The 24,479-nt window shown below is 41.2% G+C and overlaps 2 protein-coding genes across 3 annotated transcripts in view; both read right to left on the bottom strand.

Annotated features, from left to right (window-relative positions):
• Positions 1–399: 399 nt before the first annotated feature.
• On the bottom strand, positions 400–2,929 carry NPM3 (nucleophosmin/nucleoplasmin 3). Its single transcript, XM_043986704.1, has 6 exons — positions 2,789–2,929; positions 2,335–2,420; positions 1,823–1,942; positions 1,611–1,704; positions 721–833; positions 400–557 (listed from the first exon to the last, which is right to left on the bottom strand). Exons 1-5 carry the CDS (start codon positions 2,907–2,909, stop codon positions 730–732), a joined length of 525 nt encoding a protein of 174 aa, XP_043842639.1. The 5' UTR covers positions 2,910–2,929; the 3' UTR covers positions 400–557; positions 721–729.
• A 4,874-nt stretch (positions 2,930–7,803) lies between these two features.
• Positions 7,804–24,479, bottom strand: part of OGA (O-GlcNAcase) — a 31,104-nt gene continuing 14,428 nt past the window's right edge. For both annotated transcript variants that reach the window (XM_043980699.1, XM_043980700.1), the window contains exons 8-16: positions 22,072–22,230; positions 20,720–21,330; positions 20,179–20,353; positions 16,679–16,764; positions 15,587–15,691; positions 14,676–14,761; positions 14,031–14,223; positions 12,267–12,426; positions 7,804–10,044 (exon numbers count right to left, since the gene is read on the bottom strand). In XM_043980699.1, coding sequence (XP_043836634.1) covers positions 9,908–10,044; positions 12,267–12,426; positions 14,031–14,223; positions 14,676–14,761; positions 15,587–15,691; positions 16,679–16,764; positions 20,179–20,353; positions 20,720–21,330; positions 22,072–22,230 — 1,712 coding nt within the window. In that variant the 3' untranslated portion in view covers positions 7,804–9,907. The remainder of the gene's footprint in view (positions 10,045–12,266; positions 12,427–14,030; positions 14,224–14,675; positions 14,762–15,586; positions 15,692–16,678; positions 16,765–20,178; positions 20,354–20,719; positions 21,331–22,071; positions 22,231–24,479) is intronic.

Here is a 24,479-nt window from a genome sequence, read left to right as displayed (position 1 = left end):
TTGTACTGGGGCAATATCCCACCCTAGATACTGGGACCTCAGAATGGAGGTCCTTTTAGGGGGTGGGAAAGAGCACCATGATTCTCTTTGTCCCTAAGACCCAGTCCAGTCCCAATTCTCTTGCAGATGAGAAATTAAGAAAACTGTTTAAAAAAAACACTTTTGGGGCAGCTAGGTGGCACAGTGGATAGAGCACCGGCCCTGGATTCAGGAGTACCTGAGTTCAAATCCGGCCTCAGACACTTAACACTTACTAGCTGTGTGACCCTGGGCAAGTCACTTAACCCCAATTGCCTCACTTAAAAAACAAACAAAACCAAAAAAAACACTTTTGGGGGCAGCTAGGTGGTACAGTGGATAGAGCACCAGCCCTGGAGTCAGGAGGACCTGAGTTCAAATCTGGCCTCAGACACCCAACAGTTTACTAGCTGTGTGACCCTGGGCAAGTCACTTAACCCCAACTGCCTCACTTAAAAAACAAACAAAAAACCAAAACACTTTTGAAACATCCAGGAGAAACAGGACCACGTGAGTAGGAGAGAGAGACAACTGTGATCCTGAAAAGACAAAAAGAGATAGGACATGTCAGAAGCTCAGCCCTTAACAGTCCCATCATCTAACCCCTGGGACTTGGGTATTGAAGAAAGGATCCATCTCCTTCTTTCCTGCCCATTATACCCCTAGTGAGATAGTGGAGGGTGGAAATCCCTGCCCACTTACCCTTGCCAGTTATGACCTCCCCTGCCTCTTCTTGGCAGGCAGAATGGGCAGAAGTTCTGGGTCCCTGTCTTCACTCTCATCTTCTTCAGAGAGATCACTGTCCTCCATAGATACTAGTGAGCAAATGGACCATCAGCATCAGGGAGGGGGAGAGGGCATGCTCCTGTGTCTTTTGAGCCACTTTGTGTACCTGGACTTAGAATCAGGCACGTTGAAGGGGGACACACTAGGAGCAGGGGTTCCCTAGGACAAGACATCACTACCACCAGACACTGTCATTCAATCCTTGGAAAGTTTATAGACTGGCTGGGATAATAGCATCCACAGAGGAGGCAAGGAAAGAACAATTACAGAATTGTTTCCTGATGATAATACTACCACTGAATGTCAAGGCTTCTAGTAAGGGAATGCTTACCAGAGGAAAGAAGGTTGAGCTGGCTAGGAGAGGTAGGATTTGGATAGTTTAAAAGTCGATTGGGGGGAGGGGGCAGCTGGTGCAGTGGATAGAGCACCGGCCCTGGAGTCAGGAGGACCTGAGTTCAAATCCGGCCTCAGACACTTAACACTTACTAGCTGTGTGACCCTGGGAAAGTCACTTAACCCCAATTGCCTCACCAAAAAAAAAAAAAAAGTCAATGCAAGGGGAAGGGGCGGGGAAGAGCATTCCACGCAGGGGAATAAGGTAGGCCATAGTCCAGGTCTGGCATGGATGGGATCAATGAGAGAATTGTCTGACTGGCTTGGAGAAAAGGGTCTCAAAGTAGGAAGGTGCCTGATTATAGTCTTGAATGGCTAGGAAATTTGGTCTCTATAGCTCATATATAGTGCTGAAGGTGAAAGACAGGATGCTTCAGGAAGAGAGTAGTCTGGTATCTCCACAGCTCCCTCACCAATCTGGTGCCTCCCACTGACATGAACAGGGCCAGAGCCAGACTTCAGGTGGAAGGTCACTGGAGGCTGGAGTAGGAAGTCACCTAGGCTGAGCTGGGGGAGTAAAGAATGGAGAAAAGTACAATTGAGTTCCATGGGAAGGGACAAAAATGAAAACAAAGCCCCATTGTCAGACTGGGGGCAAGGGGCAAGGGTGAGGGGCTATTCTCACCATGGGCTGGCAAGACAGTTTCAGGTTGGCCACTGGTACAGCAATCTCCTCATTGTCACTGTTTCTGGCTACCACCTCCACAATGTTGCACTCCTCCTTAGCATCTTCTGTGAGGCAGAGCTGGGGTGGAGATGACAGAACTAAGGCCTCACAGTCACCTAGGCCACCTGCTCAGCAGACTGAACAGGAGAGGTTCCTGGCTCAGGTGAATTGCTCAGACTCACTGGAATGATAAACCCGCACCCACACCCATCCCTTTGCCCTCATACACTAGGCCACATACCCAGTGAAGAGGATTAGTTATGGAAGGTTTCCTAGAAGTAGCTTTGCTGTAGTTGGTTAGTCTGGGAGTCCAGGGATCATGGTGTCTGCATCCCTAGCCTTGGAAGGGGTATGCCATTCTCTGGACACTGGATAGAGACAGTGATAGGGCATCTCTCTATCCAGTCCTAGCCGGATGCATAGAGCGGGATCAGGGAAGGAAGCCTACAAAGACATGAGGATCCCCTCACCATGGTCAGTGCCAGCACATGCTCCGTATTGTCGTCCTCCTCTACCTTGAAGGTGTAGGACCTAGCCTGACCGGACAGTTCACAACCTGGGAAGGTGGGTGCAGTGGAGAATGGAAGGGAGATGGGGGGGGGCATTGGGGTAGCCCTGGGAGTGCTTCTTTCTCGCCAAGTCCTACCCCCTCCCTCCCACGTGGCTACTCTGCTCATTCCTTCCCCCCCCCCTCCGGCTCCACCCTCTCCACGTGGGGCCCACATCTGGCCCCCCTACTCCTCCCACCTCAAACACCTCGGAGAATCACACTCTCTCCCCCTCGGCCCGAACAGCTGGAGGAGGGTAGAGAGTTAGGGGTCGCTCCGGAGCCCTCGGTCATCAGCACCAGCTGTCTTCCTTCCCAAGCCCATCCCGCTCACTCTGAATGGTTGTAGCCCCCACTTCCCCTGCCCCATCAGGTACCGAAGAAGCTGTCCATGGTGACTGGGCCTAGGCCCCTCAACCTCAAGGCTTCCAGCCCTCCCCCAGGTCGGGCCCGGCTTTCCTGTGCCTGAAACGCCCAGGTGGCTGAAGCGGCGGCCATGCTGCAGGGACCGTCTACAAACTCCACCCCCAGCACGCACAAAGCAAGGGACTGTCGCCGGTTCCGGCCGCACCTCTTAAAGGGGAAGCAGCCATCGGACCATGGGGGCGGTTGACTTTGGCACATCCAGACACTGATCAGCTCCATCCAGAAGAGCGAGTTGAGCGGTAAAAATCTGGGGCACCGGGCTTCCTTCTGTCTCCCTCCTGCCTTAGGCCTGAAGCTTTAGAGCTTCGTCTACCCCATTCAGACCAGGAGATAGTACAAATTGGAAAGTGGAGGGTCCTATCTTTGCTCCCTCCCTGCTACCTAGCAGGCCAAAACCCAGGGCCAAAAGGTAGGAGTCCATTCCTTCCCAAAGAACAAAGTTACCGAAGGACAGACACACCCACGGGGAGGGGGGTGCCCCAGGGTACTCGAACTTTGCCACAGGCACCTCTACATCAGCAAGCTGACTTCTTGCCACTATGCAGCAGGGGCCAGAATGATTCCTCTCCTCTATGGTTCCCCCCAAAGTAATCTTTATTTTTTTTTTGGCAGGGCAATGAGGGTTAGGGTTAAGTGACTTGCCCAGGGTCACACAGCTAGTGTTAGGTGTCTGAGGCGGCTGGATTTGAACTCAGGTCCTCCTGAATCCAGGGCTGGTGCTCTGTGCTCTATTCACTGCACCACCTACCTGGCCCGCCCCAAAGTAGTCTTGTAGCAGAAGGTGGGGCAGCTTCCGGCAGGCTCAGGGCTTGACCCTCTTCAGTTCCAAGAACAGCGACAGTAGCTTCTGAGATGGCTGCCTTTCTGCTTAGCTAGCTGGCTTTCCTCCTAGGCAGATAATCCAGGGCCAATGAAATCCCAGTCCCTCGTTTGTCCTTGCCGACTAGGAAGGTATTAGATCAGCAAGCCTGACAGTATGCTTAGAAAGCAAGCTTTCCTGGTTATCATGCATGGCCCCTAGGCTGACAACCTAGACAGCACCTTAGGATTTACCTGCCAAGTGAATTTTAGGACCTAACTGGAGTTCCTTATCTAATTTACTAAGTATTATGTAGAGATGGAAAAACTGATAATTCACATAAATCAATGCACTTAGAAGCTACTCTGAAAGAATTGGAATGGGTGGAAAGAAAAAATGCAAGGCACCAAGCATTTATTAAAGACTGTGCCATGTACTGTGCAACATAACAAAAGGATAGAACCCAAGAGCATACCTACATTAGCACCTCTATAGAAATTCCTTGAGGGCTGAGATTATTGTATTCTCTTTCCCTAGTGCCTGGTAGTGACTGACACTTACAGCTTCATCAATTAATAGGTGCTTACTAAATGCTTGTAGATTGATGATGAGTCTTCTCCACACCTCACACCACTATTTGGTATGAGACTCAGAAACTTTCTCCTCTTAATTTCCCTTCCTCTCCACACCTGTCAACTTTTGAAAAAGGAATTGTTTGGCAAAATTCAACTGTACCCCTCTTCAACAATTCTCACACTAAGGCCTACAACTCTTGTTTTTATGACACTGGGGGGAAAAAAGCCCACCACCCCAAAACAGCATGTACCAGTAAGACCTAACCCCAGTACTGCTTCATAGTCAAGCAAAATTAGGCTCAGCACCTCCACTTTGATGAGAGGTAAAGACACTTTCTGTCTCAGGGCATCCAGATGTTTCTATGCTTTCTCTCAGGTGTAGGTAGTAGTGTCATGGGACCCTGAAATGTGTTCCACTTGTTGGATTGATTTCTTAGTAGTGCCCAGGATGACAGATAACAACAATACAGGACATTAGATTTAAGTATGTACAGCCACCCCCACACCCCAACCAAAGGAGTCAAAGGACAGTTGTGTCTCTCTTCCAATTCCCAATTTCTAAATTGTGTTGTTCATCCCCCTGCCTTCAATCCTCTAACTCACTAACCTTGTCTTCCTGGCTCAGCTGGGAGTTTCCAACCAGTTTACTTGTTCCCACTGAAGGCCGTAGTGGAAAGTCAGAAAGCAAACATCCTGAAAAACCTGTCTGGTAAAGGGAGTATATGTGTATGTCTACCAAGTCTAGTAGAATAGACCACTCATTTCTTATTCTCCTATGTTATTGTCTAGCCTAAACTTAGATGATATATGAAATGTTGCTCCCTGACCCCCCCACCTCCCCAAATGCTAAAAAAAACCCAACAAAAAAACAACCCACCTAAACAAAAATTTTACCTGAAAGAGTAGGCTGGGATGTTGCAATTCAAAGCCTTATCAAAGTCTTTAGCCCCTTGCAATCTACTTAGACTTTCTTTTCCCAGTGAGGATTAGAATCTGAGTCTCCTTTTAGCCTGTGATGTTGGGCCAACATTGGTTGGTGATTCCTGTGTAAAGACTGTCAAAGTGGGCTAGAAGTTCCAGGTTCACTCCAGCAGGTTCCCTCCCCCATAGCCAAGACTGATCATTCCAATTCAAAATATGCTTATTCAAGTCTTTTGGCCTTAAGAGCTACAACACAAATTAGAGGTTGGACCTAATGAGGAATAAGGAAGGAGGTCTTGGCTTCTGGCTCCATCCATCTCCTAAGCATAGGTCAAATCCTTGGCATCCTACTTATTTTCCTCTACTCAGCACAGTGAAGAGGAAAGAGCGTTATAGAATTAAGGGACCTTAGCAAGCACCTACTGCAAACATTTTATAGAAGAAACTGAAGGCCCCAAAGATAAAATGACTTATTCAAGGACATACAATGGAACAGAACTGCCTAGTTCAGTCCGTTTCTTATTACCTACCTCTCACATGACCTACTGCAGTAACTTGTGTTCTTTCCAATTAATTCTTCACAGCTGCCAAACTGTCATTTCTAGAATATAATCATCACAGTCCCCAGCTTAAGAAGTTCCAGCAGCTCCCAACTGCCCCTAGAAAAACATTCCTATTTGGCATCTAAATCTCTTTACAATATGACTCCAGTCCCCCCCTCCCCCCCCTTTTTTTGGTGAGGCAATTGGGGTTAAGTGACTTGCCCAGGGTCACACAGCTAGTATGTGTTAAGTGTCGGAGGCCGGATTTGAACTCAGGTCTTCCTGACTCCAGGGCCAGTGCTCTATCCACTACACCACCTAGCCGCCCCCCCCACCCCCTTTTTTTGCTGGGCAGTGAAGGTTAACTTGCCCAGGGTCTCACAGCTACTATCAAGTGTCTGAGGTCAGATTTGAACTCAGGTCCTCCTGAATCCAGGGCCATTGCTTTATCCACTGCACCACCTAGCTGCCCCATAACCTCCCTTTCCAAGTTATCACCCTCCAGCCAACATGGGTTACTTGTTGGCTCCCTTAGAAGGCATTCTATCTTGTCTCCTAGCTTTTGCACAGGCTGACCCAAATACCAGGAATACACTTTTTTCCTCACCTCAGTCTCTAGAAATTCCTAACTTTCTTTGAGGTCCAGCCCTGCACAAGACCTGACTTCTTGAGATACTAGTGCCCTCCCTAAGAAATTAACTTTCCCTCAGAGAAGGTAAACTTGAGTCCATCAAACTTATCTAATACAGAGTGGCTGCATTTATTACATGCTTGTTGAATGAATAAGTTATTTCTACTGCCTCTAAGTTTAGTCAAAAGACCAAGTATCAGTTCTGCCACTCATTTGCTACTTTAGGAAGATCTAAGAGGTAACTTCTATAAAATGAAAAGTTTGAACACTGATTCTAAGCCAACAACAGTATTTGTATGTTTAAAGACCCAAGTCCTAGTTACCAGGAACATATCTGGGGAGCAGGAGACTATTATCCTATGTCACAATGGGACATACTCCTACTTCAGTTTATTTGCACAAGCAATTCCCTAAGCCTGATATTTACTTAACACCCAGAATCCTTTTCCTTTTTTTTTTTTTTAAAGTGAGGCAATTGGGGTTAAGTGACTTGCCCAGGGTCACACAGCTAGTAAGTATCAAGTGTCTGAGGCCGGATTTGAACTCAGGTACTCCTGAATCCAGGGCTGGTGCTTTATCCACTGCACTACCTAGCTGCCCCAATCCTTTTCCTTTTAAGGCTTGGCTCATATATCACTTCACCCATTAAGTCATTCCCTTAGCCATGTTCCCTCATTCCTCAAATTACCTACTCACAAACATGATTATAGTTTTGTGTCTACAGTTTTTTTTGTTTTTTTTTGTTGCAGAGCAATGAGGGTTAAGAGACTTGCCCAGGGTCACACAGCTAGTAAGTGTCAAGTGTCTGAGGCCCGATTTGAACTCAGGTACTCCTGAATTCAAGGCCAGTGTTTTATCCACTGTGCCACCTAGCTGCCCTGTGTCTACAGATTTAAAAAAACAAAAAAGATGATCCTCAAGGATCTTTGTATTCCCAGCTTCAGTATATAACAGAAAAATGTTTGTTGGATATCAAGTCTGCTCATACAAGATCTCACCTTCTTCAGTAACAATTCTTGATCCCTGTTGTACTCTCTTCAGAAGGCCTCAAAACCTGAAACAGTCTAGTTGCCACTAATACTTCTTTTTTTCTTTTTTTTTTTTAAGTGAGGCAATTGGGGTTAAGTGACTTGACACTTAGTGTCTGAGGCCGGATTTGAACTCAGGTACTCCTGACTCCAGGGCCGGTGCTCTATCCACTGTGCCACCTAGCTGCCCCGATAGTTTGTTCTTTAAAGGGCAATGCTTATCCTCTGTCAGTAGAAAGCAGCCAACTTCCCCTTCTAATTCCCAGATTTGTTCTGAGGGACATATAAGTAGGAAAACCTTGGGGTCAAAAGAGGAGATGCTTCCCGATTTACTATTTTAGGCAGACAGACCCTGGAGTCAGTGTTAATGAACAAAAGATATGGAAGGTGAAAGGCCTGGCCCTAAGGCAGGGCAAGACAGAGACCTAAATTTCACTGGGCCAAGGTTGCCCAAGTTGAAGCAAACAACAAACAGTCACTTCAAGTTTTATTTTGCTTCTTGCATGGTCTTCAAATACAGTTTATAGTTCATTTTCTACAGGTAACTTAGAAGATCTAAACAGATTAATGAAAGTGGCATTCCAACCTTAATGAAAGTTCATAACCATGAAAGATGTGTTAACATATGACTTTACAATCATAGAGTGTTGATATTGGCCTGGACATCTGTTCCATACAGTTAGAATCTATACATTAATTAAAAAGGAGAGAGAAAGAGATATCAGCAACTTATAAAGTCAGGCTATAAGGCCAGAATGCTAGGAATCCCAACTAAATTCAAAGTTGGGTCTGGTGCTCATGAATAACTGTTCCTTCAGAGAAAAGATAACTATATGCTACTCTTTGAGATGCACTCAAAAGCCAGTGACATTAAACTCTGCTTTCCATAAAGTTTTAGTTAGAATTCTCTGACCCACTTCAAAAAGAAAAATGCAGATTGGTTTCTAGATATTCAAAAGGCCAGATTTTTCTGTTAAAGAAAAGGTTTCCAACCTGAAAATGAAAAGGCCTCGTTCCCACTGGGTGGGGGTTTATCCCTGGATATTTAGGGATAAAGGGCCCTCACTTCACAATATGCCAATTAACAAAGTCCAGCAGGCTTAAGACTTAAGACTTCCTCAAAACTCCAATGACTACTACAGTCACTTAAAGAAAACAGGCTTCAAATTTTATCCATTTCCCTCTTTCTTCCCTCACAAGGCTGGAATAAGGTACCAAAATGATTGTAGGCGAGTTCTATGTCTGGAACTCTCCCTGCAGTGATGGAAAAGCTATAATAAATCTTGTAGAGAATTTACTTGCCAGTATCAATCTCAGACCCCTAAAAAAGAGGCGATACATGAAGATACATGAAGCTTTCAGAATCTCTGGTTACAGGTAAAGTAGGTAACCATTGAAATCATTGGTTAACGTGTGCTCATCCTGGTATTTCTTTAAAAAACAAGAACATGCAGGAATTAAAGACTCTGATTTAATCAAACCAGTATGAACAAATCTTGAAATTAAAGGACAACTGAACAAAGGGCAAATCCTGATCACCTCCCTGTACCCTACCTGTTCCCTGACAGGTGTCAGGGCTCACTTATAATATTAACATGCTAAACCTATTGTGGTTGATTTCTAGGACAGTAAGTGATAGCATTAACCTTGTAACAGATCAGCCTCACATACAAAAGTCAGGACTTCGTACCCAAAATGGTTATGTTGTAGCCCTGGGTGGGAGGCACTTTAAAAATAATTTTAAAAAAGAAAGCCAAGGACAAAGAAAAGTTAACTCCATCCCCCAATATGGTTTTACATTATTCAAAAAGTGCCATCTCAGATCAATACCGTTCCATTTAAAAAAGAAAAATTACAAAAACAGTAAACACAAGAGGTTAATCAGCATACAGCTAGTTTATATACAAGGAAATATACAAGTTTGTGTTTTGTGACTTTTGTCACAGACAACTGCACATTTGTCCCTACTAAGCACAATACACCTGAACCAATGGTCATCACTGACACTGGCCATGGTTTTGTGAACAAGCAAAAAAGATTGCCCAAATCAGACATGTCACTACTTATTTTCTGTTGCTAAATGACAACTATCCCACCCAGGATTCTCCATTCTGTAGCATCAAAATTCCAAGGAAACCATTTTGTCTTCTGTCATATCACCCAAAGAGGAAAGGGACCCATCATTCAACAAATTAATGAGGATGAAGAAGGTGATTTCAGTTGGATATTCTGGGTGAGAAATGCAACCATATGGATATAGAGAACTACTGCCAACTTCATTAATGACAGGACCCCCCTTCCCTAAAGGTGCAAGAAAGATGTCTTGGCACTTGACACAAGACCTGAAAGGGAGGACCGTAACTCTTATTTAAATAAAATTTCCAGCAGCACTCTCTTCTGAACAGCAAATAGTCCGAATGTGTGATGAATGAGGATTCACATAGTCCTCCTTACCCCCAATCCCCTTGGCTGGCTTCTTCCTCTCCTGAGGCTGGACTATATGAAGACCCCAACCACCACCCACCCAGCTGGGAGTTGTCAAGACATTAGGACAGGTCACAATGTCAATGAATATCACAGGCTCCTGCCAAGGATAACCACATCCTTTGGAAATCCCTCCATTTTTGCTATTTCAAAACAACCTAACTTGCTGTAGAATTCCAGGATCCTCTTATCATCTGGTCTTACTTCACAGAAAGCCCCACGGGAGCCTGAAAACAAAAAAAAAAAACACATCCAAAATGTAAAGGAGGGGAGCTATTATAATACAGATACATGAACTCTGATACAATATCAATATTTAAAATTCTTTATCCCTGTATAAACCCCACCGAAAACGTCTGACAACAGAACATAGTATGACAGAAAGTGCTGGACTTAGAGAGTCATGTGAGACTCGGGTTAATCCCCAATACCGGAACTTACTTAGCTTTGTGACCATGGTCAATCATTTAACATGTCTCCATATACTCATTTAAGATGAGCACAACCATACCTTGTATGTAGTGCACTCATGTGTATTCTCATTTAAATGATATAATATATATATAAAATGCTTTGTAAACCTTAAAGCACTGTATATGTAAATGTCAGCTCTTAAGATGGATGAAGGGTCTGATTTATGTTACAGTATATTTCCCCCCCATTCCGAAAATCTTTCAGAGACCAAAGTGGAAAGGAGCTAATGGTGAGAAATATTCACAGAGGGGCTCCATTCCAAAAATGAACAAGTTTCCCAAGGGTACCCATTAAATACAAAGCCTTGTATCCATTCAGTTACAACCTATCTAGATTGTGTGCTGTATATGTAAGATGAATCTTATATATTGAAAATACACCATAGCCCATTTAGAAACAGAAGGTGCATCTGCCTCAAATAAATCTGATAGACTGTTTTGATCTGAAGTTAGAAGAGACCTTACAGGTTATCTAGTCTATTGACTTCATTTTATGGATAAGGAAGCTGAGAGGGCAGCTAGGTGACACAGTGGATAAAGCACCAACCCTAGAATCAGGAGGACCTGAGTTCAAATCCGGCCTCAGACACTTGACACTTACTAGCTGTGTGATCCTGGGCAAGTCACTTGACCCTCATTGCCCCGAAAAGAAAAGAAAACAAAAAAACAGATAAAGGAAACTGAGACCCAAAGAGACTGACATACAAGACACAGAAGCAGTATAGAACAGGTATAATTTAAAGGGGAGGCATAAACATTTATACAGGTGTCTAATTGTGCCAGGCACTGTGCTAGCATTTGTACAAAAATTATCTCATCTGAGATTCATAACAATCTTGCTGGATGAATGTAGGAATTCCTGACTCTAGGCCCAGCACTCTACCTACCACTGCCTCTGGTAGACCCAAGTCCTCTGACTCCAAATTGGGAAATCTTTCCATTGCACTATGGATACACAATAAGGAGTAACAAACCAGGTATTTAGCATTATTTCCCCAACCATGAAATCCATCTTAGCTTTCCAATTTAGAGAAATTCTTAAAAGGGGTAGATTATTTTTTAAGATTCTAGGACTCTTGGGGCAGCTGGGTGGTGCAGTGGATAGAGCACTGGCCCTGGATTCAGGAGGACCTGAGTTCAAATCCAGCCTTAGACACTTGACACTTACTAGCTGTGTGACCCTTGGCAAGTCACTTAACCCCAATTGCCTGCCCCCCCCCCCAGATTCTAAGACCTTTTTTTTTTTTGGTGAGGCAACTGGGGCTAAGTGACTTGCCCAGGGTCACACAGCTAGTAAGTGTTAAGTGTCTGAGGCCGGATTTGAACTCAGGTCCTCCTGAATCCAGGGCCAGTGCTCTATCCACTGCACCACCTAGCTGCCCCAGATTCTAAGACTCTTAATTGAGAACCACTGTAAATTTAATCTTAGTATAAGAAAAATGAAATGCATCTCAGAGGTAAAAGAGATCTTAAAATTTAAGTCAACTCCATTTTGTTTTAATCTTTTTTTGTTTTTGTATTTTTTTTCCTGGGGCAATGGGGGTTAAGTGACTTGCCCAGGGTCACACAGCTAGTGTCAAGTGTCTGAGGCCAGACTTGAACTCGGGTCCTCCTGATCCAGGGCCAATGCTTTATCCATTGCACCACCTAGCTGCTCCCAACTCCATTTTGTTTTAAAGGTAAAGAAACTAAGCCCAAGTAATCTAGCCAGGGTCACAATACTTTGACCTGAGGTTTTTCTTTTGGAGATGACAAAATAAGAATATTTTCACAGTCCTGGCCTTTGAGCCCTATCTTCCAAAGGCAGTTGGAAGAAAATACAAGACTTACATCAATTTAAAGGAAAAAGTAGTCTTATTGATAAATATATAAACAGTTTAGATTGTTTTCTTAGTTAATTCAGTTTTCTATCTTTCTATCTAGTCCCATGTTTACGTCTCTCTCTGGCTCCTACTCCCCAAGAGACCCACACTCACCATTAGCTTTGAGAGAAGACAGCAAGCATGCCATCATGCTTTTGGCCACACTTGGATCAGTTACTTTTTTGTGAATGTCCATCTTTATCAGAGATGGGAAGTTGGCAAGGAAAGTTTCTGGCAATACTTCCTGCTCTTCATGGAAACTCAACATTATTTTCTAGAAATGACAAAATATGGAATCAGTTACTTTCTTGTATATGCCTGGAAGCCAAAGTACAGGGAAAAGAAATGACATATGAAGACTGTTTCCCAGTTCTTGCCTTTGTATATTTTGTAATCACTACTCTTAAGTTACCTTGTATAGTCACTAAAGTATCTTTTTTTAACCTTTTTTTTTTTAGTGTTTTAAATTTTTTTTTTGGAGGGGTACCAATTCCAATGTTTAATTCCAGAAAAGCCCCTTGCATCTAACATAAAGGTTCTTTTAACAATGAGATCTCTTTTAAACATTAAATAGAATTAATATAAAAGCAGTACTCTATATGCAAAAGGCCTGAGAATATTGACTTTATATATTTATTTTTTAAACGCCAACACATATTTAGACAACTTTAAATATAGTTCCAACAGAAATAGTCCAACAACAGCAGCAATGGTCTCATAATGTGTTCTCACATTCAGACACTCGCTGGGATCTTCCTACTTCTTTGATTAAAAAACAAACCCAAAAAAACCTTTATTGGCATACATCTCTCTTATCTGCAATGTAATCTACAATCTCTTGTGGACACATTAACTTTTCAGCATCTATGTCAGGAATTTCAAACCCAAATTCATCTTCCATGGCCATTATAATTTCTAGTTGGTCCAAACTATCCAAGCCCAGGTCTTTCATTAAGTGGGAAGATATATAAAAAAAAAAAAAAACCAAACAAGTGGGAAGATACTGAAAGCTTTTCTGGATCAATCTTATCATATAGTTTCAAGACATAGAGGACACGGTCCTTAATGCTCACCAGTGTCAGAGGGGGCATGTCACTATACTGATGGCTCAACTGTAGGGATAACCCAGAAACTTGCATGTGTGCAGGGACAGGAACCGCCGCAGCTGCTCTCTGCCGCTGCCCTGCACAGGATTGAGTCCAGCAGCTGCACCAAGGCGAGCGCCGGGGTCCAGGGCCCGGATGGCGGTGGACACAACCGGAGAGGACATGGGCTGCCATGGCTATGCCAACCCAGAGTGCAGCATGCCCGTTTTAAATTTTTTTTTTTTTTTTACAAATTTTTACTTCTAACGAACTTATCAATATTCTAAAAAATGACAGAAAATTTGGTTATTATTAGCCCTATTCTCAAGGAGCTTAAAGCCTAGTAAAAAAAGAAAAAGGGGGGGGAGTGCAATGTCGTAAATTTTAGCTCATTTGAGCAAGGACCAGTTAGCCATCTATCAAAAAAGTATTATTAAGACAGTCTCAAAAAGGAAATGAACTTCAACAAATACCTACTATATACTGAGTGCTCTGCCAAGTGTTGGGAAAAATCCAATGGCATCACCTCTATCTTGGTGTAGTTTACAGTCTAATGCTTCTCAGTGGTTAATATCTTAAAGTATGCTGTAGAATGTTTTGACTTAAGTACACATTATAAACAGTCTTTCCAAGGCATCAAATGGTTGTAAGGTGACAGAAAAGAGGGGAAGATTAAGGGGGAAAAAATGCTAGAAATAAGTCTTAAGAATTAGTCCCCACAAGACAAGCCAATGATATGATTGTGCCAGACTTCCCCCATTTGTACTTCATTCTGAATATAAGCAATACTGACCTCAGCCTCAGACAGCTCTTTGTCACCATTTGGCTTAGTGTACTTTTCTTGCATGAAAGGAATCCAGGAAATTTTACATTTTTTAATGAAAGGAGTTACATCCACAGTGCCCAGGGCATAGCCACAAATGCCATCTTCATCTTCTAGCACAAAACAGTAATCTAAACTGAGGGAGAGCAGGCCTCCCACTAACCTGTTTTAAAGGAAGGAGTATCAGTGCATGGTTTTCTGGCATGGTATTTACTTAAAAACTTTAATCCTCACCTATAGTAAATGGACTAGAATAACCTAAAAACCTACAAAAACAGTTGCTAGTAAGAGTACACTAAGTGAAATAAACTTTTACAAAGCAACATTTTAAAGATTCTTTAGATTCATGTACATTGGACATGAAGGCCAACCAAAGTGTCAGCAGGGATAATCTGGTTTCATTTACCTACTGGGAAACTTGAGTATCATTCAGAAGCCCAACCCTCAAGAATTACAGTAGTATTTTAAGCAATGAAGTTGCTGTTTTCTTCATTGCTAATGTTAACTTCACAAATCCAGTTCCTTGCTTATCTCCATTCTATTGACCACTTCTCAACTGCTAACAACAAGAATTGTTTCTTAATGTCTATATTCAGGTTTTTAGAGGGTACATACTTGTCTCCAATAAGGTCTGGCTGACTTTGAAAAGGTAAACCAACTCCATCGTCATACATTTCTCTGCAAATCTTGTACACAGATGCCTAAAAATACAATGCAGCATGATGATGGGTCAAGAAAGGTGGCAAAAGAATCTACCAGAGTAATGTCAGAGAGAAGTGTGAGACTGGGAGAAGTAAGCAGACTAGCTTCATCTGATATAAGCTTTAGGTGGTTAACCAGAGGTAGTTGAAAACTGAGACAAAACTTCAAAGTTTCTTTTTTTTTTTTAAAACAGTATCTTTTTTTGGGGGGGGGGGTGTTAAGGCAATTGGGGGTTAAGTGACTTGCCCAGGGTCACACAGCTAGTAAGTGTCAAATGTCTGAGGTCGATTTGAACTCAAGTCCTCCTGACTCCAGGGCCAGTGCTCTATCCACTGTGCCACCTAGCGGCCACAAAACTTCAAAGTTTCTATGAACACTGATAGTGTTCATTTATAGGATAAAAGCTAAAACAGTTACAGCAAAATCCAAGGAATTTTAAAAAGCTCACAGTCTGTTCCCCATTTGTAAGAATAATAAAGCTATTTTAAGTATGAATAGTAATTTAATCAGTTGCCCAAAGAATTACACATTTTCTATCACCAGCTACAATTACAATGACACCAAATGGAAAAGTAATGTTACGTTGACAGCTGGCATCTTACAATCAAGTGAATGTTTATAACTAATATGCAGAAGGAAAACCAACTCTTCAGGAGTTCTTTAGGAATCCCAGCCCTGCATTCTTGACTTTTTCATGAGGGAACAAATAACTCCTAGGTCCTACTTATATACACACACACACACACACACACACACACATAGGGCTGAAAGTAGAGATACATGTGTACCACAGGTCACAAGTAAATACAGAAGATGACCATTACCTCATCTTTAGGAAAGTATGGCCTGATAGTATAAACTTTGGAGGTAGGAGTCAGTGGAGGTGGCTGAAAAAAGAGGTCATTTGCCCCATCAATTGGCAACAATCGCTGTGGAAAGAAAAGGAGGAGAATCATCACTAGTGAGAATTAGTCAACTGTTTCATGGGTGTGCACTGCAGATTACCAAATGAACATTAACTGGCTACTGCAGGCAAGCCTAAAGAAGAGGGGTTTGATATGTTTTACTAATGCAAACACCACTTTGCAGGGGCAGGGGCAAGGGCAAGATATTTCTGAATAGAAATTACTCAATTTGAATACTATACAACTTTAGTGGCTCATTGATGGACTTAAAAGGATGGTAAGGTCTATTCCAATTTTGTATATATATATATATATACACACACATATATATATTTTACCAATCTTATCTAGACCATCTCTGTACTAAAAGATGGCAGAACAGATAATGTCAGGAGGAGAGGTTTGGTCTGAAGAGGGTTAACTGTCCAGAGGAGACGCTTTATCCCCAAAGCAATGCGCTTCAGTTTGCTGTGCGCAGCAGAGCACCTGTTGGGGGGAAAAAGTAGAGCACCTGAAAAATCCATGAACAAATCCAACCACCAAATAAGAAGCTCCATCTGTACTTAATACTTTCATCGATGGAAAGCTTTATAGCAAAACAAGTTGTGTTTTTTTTTTTAAAGAATTACTATAGCTCCAAATTCAGTCTCTACCACTTGTTCACATTTTTATTCAAATTTTTGCTCATGGAATTTCCACTGGCAGACAAGCATGCGCGCATTGTACATTGCGGGCGCAGATTAAAATGCTGTGCGACCTGCAAAGAAACAATGTGAAATGTATACCTAAAGCCGCTGCGCATCGCAGGCGCGGGGGGAATTGGCAGCATCTCCTTGAGAAATTACTGTGAAAAGGGGAGGAAAATTTGATTTAAAACCAGCTCTAGAACTAAATTGGATTTTGGACTAGAAAGCCTTCGGCAGACCAATCCTTCCAGCCATCTGATGCGCAACAAAAGGTTTCTCATAAAACAAAGAAAATGTCAATTCAGTTGTGAATTCATATTGATACCTGGAACTCTCCTGCTAGACCACCTCTAAAGGCCCAGGGTTCTTGGTCTCCAATTAAGAACTGTGCTGAAGATTGACTACGACACCCTGTTGAAATCAGATCCAAGCGGAGAACGTTACGAGAAAGGGGATTTCCTGAGGTCTCAAACGTCCAACAAATACATTCTTTGTGGAAAACCTCTCTAACAATAATAATCCAGGATATCAAGGTCAGGGCTGTGATAATACTTTTTTAAAAAAATCAATTTTCAAGGTGCCAATATTGATGCCCACTCCCTCAAATATACAATAACCACAACAGGAATAAATTTTGAAGTAGTCAGATTCTATTCCTTCCCACATATAAGGGAAGAAAAACAAACTGTCTTAGTTTGTCAGCCTAAAGCTTATATTCTCTATGTACAGCTGTTACAAATCATGCCATCCATCCCGTCTTGAAGTTGTAAAACTACGAAAATGAGTGACCTACTACCACAAATTTTACCAGATGGATGGAGAGAGAAATTATATTATCACAGCCCCAAGAAGGAACTTTACCTGTCTGAAGTCACATTTTATATTTTGAGAGAGAGGGAAAGGGAAAGGGTAAGGGAAAGAAAAAAGGGAGTTAATCTTGTCAGAAAACTAAGGTCAGCAGAAAAAATAAAAAGAATAGCTCAATAAGTTAACACAGCCAAGAGTGAAGACACAAGGTGCCTCAATTCTCAGGGAAGAGAGACCAGAATTTGGAACTGGATAATTTGATAGATTCTGAGATTTAATTCAAATGGGGCTTTTAATACCCTAATATGCCCCTTTCTCCAAAAAAGGTGCAACAGCACCTGATTTCTCAGGTCAACCATTAAAGCATTTGACAGAGAATTTAAAGCTGTTATTTAATCCATTTTATGGGCTGTGAGATTAACAATGTAAGTGACAATTTAAAAGGGAAAAGACAGCTAAATTTAAGGACTGAATTAGGAACATTTGCCTAGTCTTCTGACAAGATGAGCAGCGCAAAAGTTCTTTTCCTTTTGAAGACAGCATTCTACCTCCTGTTTAAGTTAACAATCTCATAAGTATAAAATATAGTGTGCTAGTCAGACAGTCCCAAAGCAAACCAAGTTTTGACAATAAAAGCCCATCAAAAGTTCGGGTTTATAGGTTTGTTTTTTTTGGTGTGAGCTATTTTGGGGGGGGGTTGGGGTTGGGGTATTTCCCCCCTAAGCACAGGACAGAGTTCATAAGACAAATCTAGAAAAATGGAAAAGGGTTGAAATTCAGGCTTTGACTCGAACCTGCCCCAGTCCATAACAACATAATTTACACATCAAAAAGCTATCACTCTCACTTTGTACAGATTAGCCAATAACTTGGATGATTTTTCTTCACTACCCCCCACTTTGAGACCACAACATAACTAGCACTTCAACTATGACAATAAAAAGCTGCATGAATGAAGAGCTGTGTAAATAAAAACCATTGTTAATGCCTCAGTCGCTGCGCAAATGTGACTTCAGTTCATGTCTACTGCATAGTAATCTACCTGAACTACCTCACAGTCAAAACCTTTCAATTTAAACTAATTAATCATGACGCGTGATGAACATCTGCCGCTGTCCATCCAAGAGCAGTAGACACTTGTGCTGAAGATTCTCCCATCTGTACACAATGGGGAAGAAGATAATAGAAGTCGTTAGTAATCAAAAGTACTAGATAATCACATTCTTTTAAGGGACTGAATGCCAGCTGGACTGGAAAGAAAAGGAAGGAAAAAGGACTCCAATCTATATCCCCATGCTCTGATAAATACTGCTCAATATATCTATTCTATATATGCTAAATGCAATCTAAATCTTACACTGTAACGAAAACTCAGAAATTAGCTCTTTGAAAACGACTCCTAACATAAGCTCTGGGGGAAAAAACAACACCTAAAACATTTTTGTCCTTGGGGAGAGAACAATAAGTATTTCCATATTTCTTGGCCAAGTTATTTATACCCAGAGCTAAATACTATTCAACCTCACTGCTTAAGTAGAAGCACAGAGACAGAGATATAATATTGCATGTTTTAAGGAGTCAAGAAGCTAAAATTTTTAATTATCCTTGCATTAAAGTTTCATTACAAATATATGAAATGAATACTTTGAATGTCAGTATCCAAACATCAGATTTATAAGTTCTAGGTGCATACTGCTTACTCCACCCTGAACCCCCCCCAAGGGAGAGATGGGGGAAAAAAATGCTTGATGAAAACAAAAAACCCCCAACAACCCTTAAATTTAATAGTCCTTGTAGTATCCTGAGAAACTAAAGTTTAAATTCCAACAAGGATTTGTCTTCCCTTGGTAGTAACATGGAAGGAAAGCGATCTATTTATCATTTAAACAAGAAGTTCTGAGGTCCTTTCCCTTATAAGGGCAACAAGGTACTATTTTAAAGAACAAAGCCTAAATTTCTTCTCCAAACTGCACTTTTACACATTAATCCAAAAAGGATTTGATGACATGACTAAGGAATGGAAATAACTCATTTTCTGCACTAATAACTTCCTTAAGAATTTTTCTTAAAAAGAATTAAGGGCTAATAAGTATTTAGGCAGAAAACCAAAAATACTTTTACCACTGAGTCCTAATGTTATTGACATCAGTGTTTGAGACATCTCTGTAACCCACTGAGATATTTGTGACAGCTATGAAAACTATGACATAAATCAGTCAGCATTGCTGCCTGCTGTGTCATAAGCAAGTATACAACATATTCCTTAGAACTGGATTAAAACCTGGAAAAATAAAGTCATGTCCTTGGAGTAATCTGGGCCATGCTGGTGCTTTCTACCAAGTTGGAGGTTTCCAAAAATTTAATTAATTTTAAAAAAAGAAAAAAAAAGACCCATACAAGTGTTGAGAGTCATTGTAATGCAGCAGACATTAACATCTCAGGGCCCTATCATTTCCACCCCGTGTTAAAACCAACTACTTAGTGGAGGGAGGAAAACATCCGATTTAATGCACCAGAATAGCCTTGTCCTCAAGCTCGCATGCGCATAGGGCTGGGAGGATCAGCTTCCTCTTGGCCAGGCCCTTCAGTCATTTCAGCAATGGTTCTGTCAAAACACAGCAATTATGTTATCAAGACACAGCAAGCAGCAGAGAGCTGATGGAGAGTCATATTTCATAGTGTCTCAATTCCCAATCAGCAGAAGGCTGATGAGAAGGGCACAGAATTCCGTCCAGGATGCATTCAGTCAGAACAAGTAAAGTCAGTATTTTCTATTATATTAAAAAGATATTTATGCTGAATTAGCCCAAGGGGAAAAATGAAATCAGCTCATTGTGATTAATCATAATGACTTGCAACTGAAGTCTGTAATTATGCCTACATTTAGGATAAACATAGGCAAAGAATTTGAAGAAAATAAGACACCCAATTCTTTAGAGGTTTTCCCCTGTGGACTAATCATGTTTTTTTTAAAACACATATTATACTCTGGGAGAAGATTGTTCCTGTTGCACCTACCTAACCATTGCACAAAAGACTTCACCATAGACATAATACTCTTGATATCCCAAACATAGGAGTACATGTCATAAAGGATTGTCCTGTTGGCACAATTGGAGAGCCGTGTGAACATCCCCATCACCAGCGCACACATCTCTTCAAACTTGGCTGCTCGAGACCTCCATTCTTCAATCTATTGAGGATCAACCATATAAAAGAAAAATTCAAACTATTCTGGATATTACTTTTTAAATTCAGAAACTAAGTTACATAAGAAACACTATTAACACTTGTAGGAATTGAAATTGTTTTTAAGTAGCAGGGGATTGAAGTTAACAGATTTTTAACAAGCAATAAAAACAGCCCATTGACATACATTGTTACAAAACATCTTCAGGTTCCCTTCATTCCTAAGTAGCTAGGTTAAGTATAGCAGGTCAGTTTCAGGAGAGCATACTTCTTAAAATAAGTTTTAGGGGTATTCTCTTGATATTAGTGGCATCATGGGACAGTTTTGGTGCTAGTGACAATTAAAAGTAAACAAACAAGGTATATTCACCTTTTCAGAATCTTTTCCTTTGCAATTAACACTAACAACGCTGCTGTTTGCTCGAAGCCATTGGAATTCTCTTAACATCTGTGCCCCTTTGGGACCGTGCTCATATGGAAGATAGAAAAGATCAGCAAGTAACTGTAAATCCTCCAAAGTCACTGGTTCTGCTGTATACAAGGGTTTCTCATTTGGACCTGGTACAAACTGCTCCTTATTTGTTTGCTCATCGGTCTGCATTGGAGCAACATCACTAATGCAATCTTCCTGCATTGACATCTCTGGGGATTTTGATTCAGCTATACTTTCTTTATCAGTATCCATTGGTTTCAACTCTTCTGACATTTTAGCTTCAACAATTTCAGTAAGTATGTGATTATCATTTTTGTCTGTTTCCTCTTGTTTCTCTACCACCATATCCATGGGCTCCTCATCAAGCTGTTTCTTTTCTTCTTCCTTGACAACAGGTGGAGGCTCACTGCTCAGAGTTGTTCCTTGGCTCATGATGGGCTCCTGGTAAACAGTTGTCACTACTGTGGTGGCACTCAGAGAGGGTGTTGCTACCAGGGGGGCCCCATCAACTACACTTGCTTTTGCTCCACTGTGTGCCACTTGTCTACCTGAAAAATCAGAAACATAACCTATAAAGATCATTAGGAAATTGGGAGGAGAGACTGTGATTCCCACAAGCTCCAAATAAACCCGTCCACTCATGCCCAAATAATGTGGTAAAAATCAAAACCCAGAAAATTGGGAATCCTCTTTTAACTCAAAAGTACAGATTCAGAGAAATCTATTTTCTTATCTTTGTATCTGCAATGAGGGACTCAAGCAATAATAAACCCAAACACCTCCATTTCTCTGCTACCTTGTTCTCCAAAGACTGTACATTTCCAAGATCTCTAAAAGACTAGTCTCTTGTTGAATCTGTATAAACTTTTAAAATTTGAAAACTTCTGTCCAAATGAATCTTTGGTCCCTTTTAAAAAATCTAAGTATGTAACAGCTCTTTAAAAGATTAATTTTCACTGGCATTAGACTTTAAAACCAAACTGGATTGCTCATTTAATTACTTTCCAGTTTAGAGATTTTTTTTTTGGCTTGTTTCATGGAATAGTTTTATTTTTAAGTTCTCATGTATTTATAATAAGAAGGGAGAGTTTGCAATTAGTTATAAAAGGAAAAAACACCATCATGATCTTATACTCACTCATGTTTCCTACTTCCTAATTTTACCTCTAAAGACCCATATAGCCGTTGCACTCCAAGTAAAATGCTAACCACCGTCATTAAAAATTATTTGACTGCATTTTTGATTCAACTATCTTGCCTGTCACCTTTCTCTCCCCCACCTTACTTACTGCTATATTGATGAGGTACACCAAACTCCTGCAGCCATTCTGTTAAAGCCAACTTTAAGGCCATCTGAGGACTATACAGCACATCTGTTTCAATATCTTCATCACTGCCTTCATTTTCCAATTTAATCTGAATAGATACCGTACTGTCTTCACTGTCAGCTGCAACAAAAAATATTATGATTGTGAAAATATCATTCTCTACATTAAAAGTTCACAAACAGGGGCAGCTAGGTGGTGCAGTGGATAGGGCACCGGCCCTGGAATCAGGAGTACCTGAGTTCAAATCCGGCCTCAGACACTTAACACTTACTAGCTATGTGACCCTGGGCAAGTCACTTAACCCCAATTGCCTCACTTAAAAAAAAAAAAGTTCACAAACAGACTAGAAAACTAGATCTACAGCCAGATAGTACAAGGACACCCTTCTTAACATATCTCCCATGTAAACTATAGCATGTTAAATGATGAAATACTAGAAGTCTTCTAATCTCTAGAACATGTATTCAAAATATCTTTATTAAGCTCCTACTTATACAAGATTCTCTACTAGGTGTTGTAAGGGCAGGGAGGGTAGGTTAAAAAAAAAAAAAGACATTGTCCCTACCACAAAGAACTCATTATCTAGTAAGGCATAAAACGAGGATAGAAGTTATAACAAAAGGGTGAAAAGGTAAGTGACAAAAAGAGCTGTATGCACAAAGATCTAGCTGGTAAAAGCAGGAAGGAAGGCTTTGTGGAAAAGGTGACATTTGAGCTGACAAGCAAGGGGGCCCTATGGCTAGAGCACCAGGCTTAGAGTCAGTTAGACCGAAGTTCAAATACAACCTCATCAGGGCAAGTCATTTAACATGTTTGAGTTTCCTCAACTGTAAAATGAAGATAAAAGCACCTCAATCTAAGGGCTGTAGAGAGGACCAAATTAGGTAACATTTGTAAAGCGCTTAGCACAGGGCCTAGCATACAGGTGCTATATAAATGTTTATTCCACTCCCCTAGAGTAAGTTAGTATGAAACACTTCGGGTACAAGTAGTGGCATGAACGAAAGTACTGAAGAGAGGAAAAAAGAGCATGTTTGGCTAACGGTAGACTACTCTAACTGGAGCACAAGGTGCACAGGTGATTAAATGTAGACGAGACTAGAAAGGTTAGTTCAAATGTTTTTAAAGCAGGGATTGATACAGTAGTTCTGCTTTAGGAATCTGGTAAAACAGACTGATGGAGTGAGGGATGCCAATTAGAAAACTACAGGAATAGTCTAGAGAAGAATCAATGCTTTAAACAAGATAGTGGGAGTGAAAAGAAGGCGATGAACATAGTGACTTGTCCCCTTGGATTCTGGAGAGCATTAAAGATTGTGTCCCTCTGCATCATGAAGCTATAAAAGACTGATCCAGAAAAAGCAAATATATTCCCATTTCATGAAAGAACTGGGCTTGGATAATTTGGACTCAGTAGAAATTAGAGTGGCCATCATGGCAGATAAATTTGGGTTTGAAATTCCTGGCATAGAAGTAGAAAAAGCTAATGTGTCCACATGTCAAATGAGATAACACTGGTAATGTGCACAGTGCCTAGAATAGAGTAGGAACTTAAACTTTTATTTCTTTTTTCCTCCTTCCATTGGAAATTGCAAATTACATTGCTTTTAAGAAATAATGAGAGGGGCAGCTAGGTTGGCGCAGTGGATAGAGCACCGGCCCTGGATTCAGGAATACCTGAGTTCAAATCCCGCCTCAGACACTAAACACTTACTAGCTGTGTGACCCTGGGCAAGTCACTTAACCCCAATTGCCTCACTTAAAAAAAAAAAAAAGAAATGATGAAGTACTAATAGTCTTTAGAAAACAAAAAAACAAAACCCAAAGCACCCTGATGATCCCAGTTAGTTTCTGAATGTGTGAACATTATTACAAGACCATTGATGCTTTAAAGTTTCTCTTGTGTTTTCTTCAGTATAACCATACCTCCTCTCCTGAATAAAAACACAGGTTTTGCTTCCAAATTAAAAAGAAAGAAAAATGAGAAAAAGAGATGAGCAGATGAGTGATTTCAGAGGTACAATTGGTAGGCCTTGGAAAACAAATTAGATGTGTAAGAGAAAAGAGTCACGGATGATTTAAATTTCCAACCCAACTTGACTGGAACAATGATTGTTCCAATAACAAAGAGAAATAAGGAAGAAGTGCTAGGGCAGAGGCTGGGATACTTTGTTCCAAAGTATATGTCTAAAACAAAGCAGTGGGGTTTTTTGGTTATTTAAAAATACAGTCTAAAACAAAAGAGCTTATTTTACAAACACAAGTGTCTTATTTTGGTTTCAGATAAGACTTTTCATTTTCAGTTAAGTGGATTGAGACATCCATGCTAAAATAAGTGCAGTAATGAAATACTGGCCCAAATGAGGTTT

The sequence above is a fragment of the Dromiciops gliroides genome, chromosome 2 (genome assembly GCF_019393635.1).
Source record: "Dromiciops gliroides isolate mDroGli1 chromosome 2, mDroGli1.pri, whole genome shotgun sequence".
Lineage (NCBI taxonomy): Eukaryota > Metazoa > Chordata > Mammalia > Microbiotheria > Microbiotheriidae > Dromiciops > Dromiciops gliroides.
Note: the sequence above shows the minus strand (reverse complement) of the source record. Positions and strands in the feature narration are given on the sequence as shown.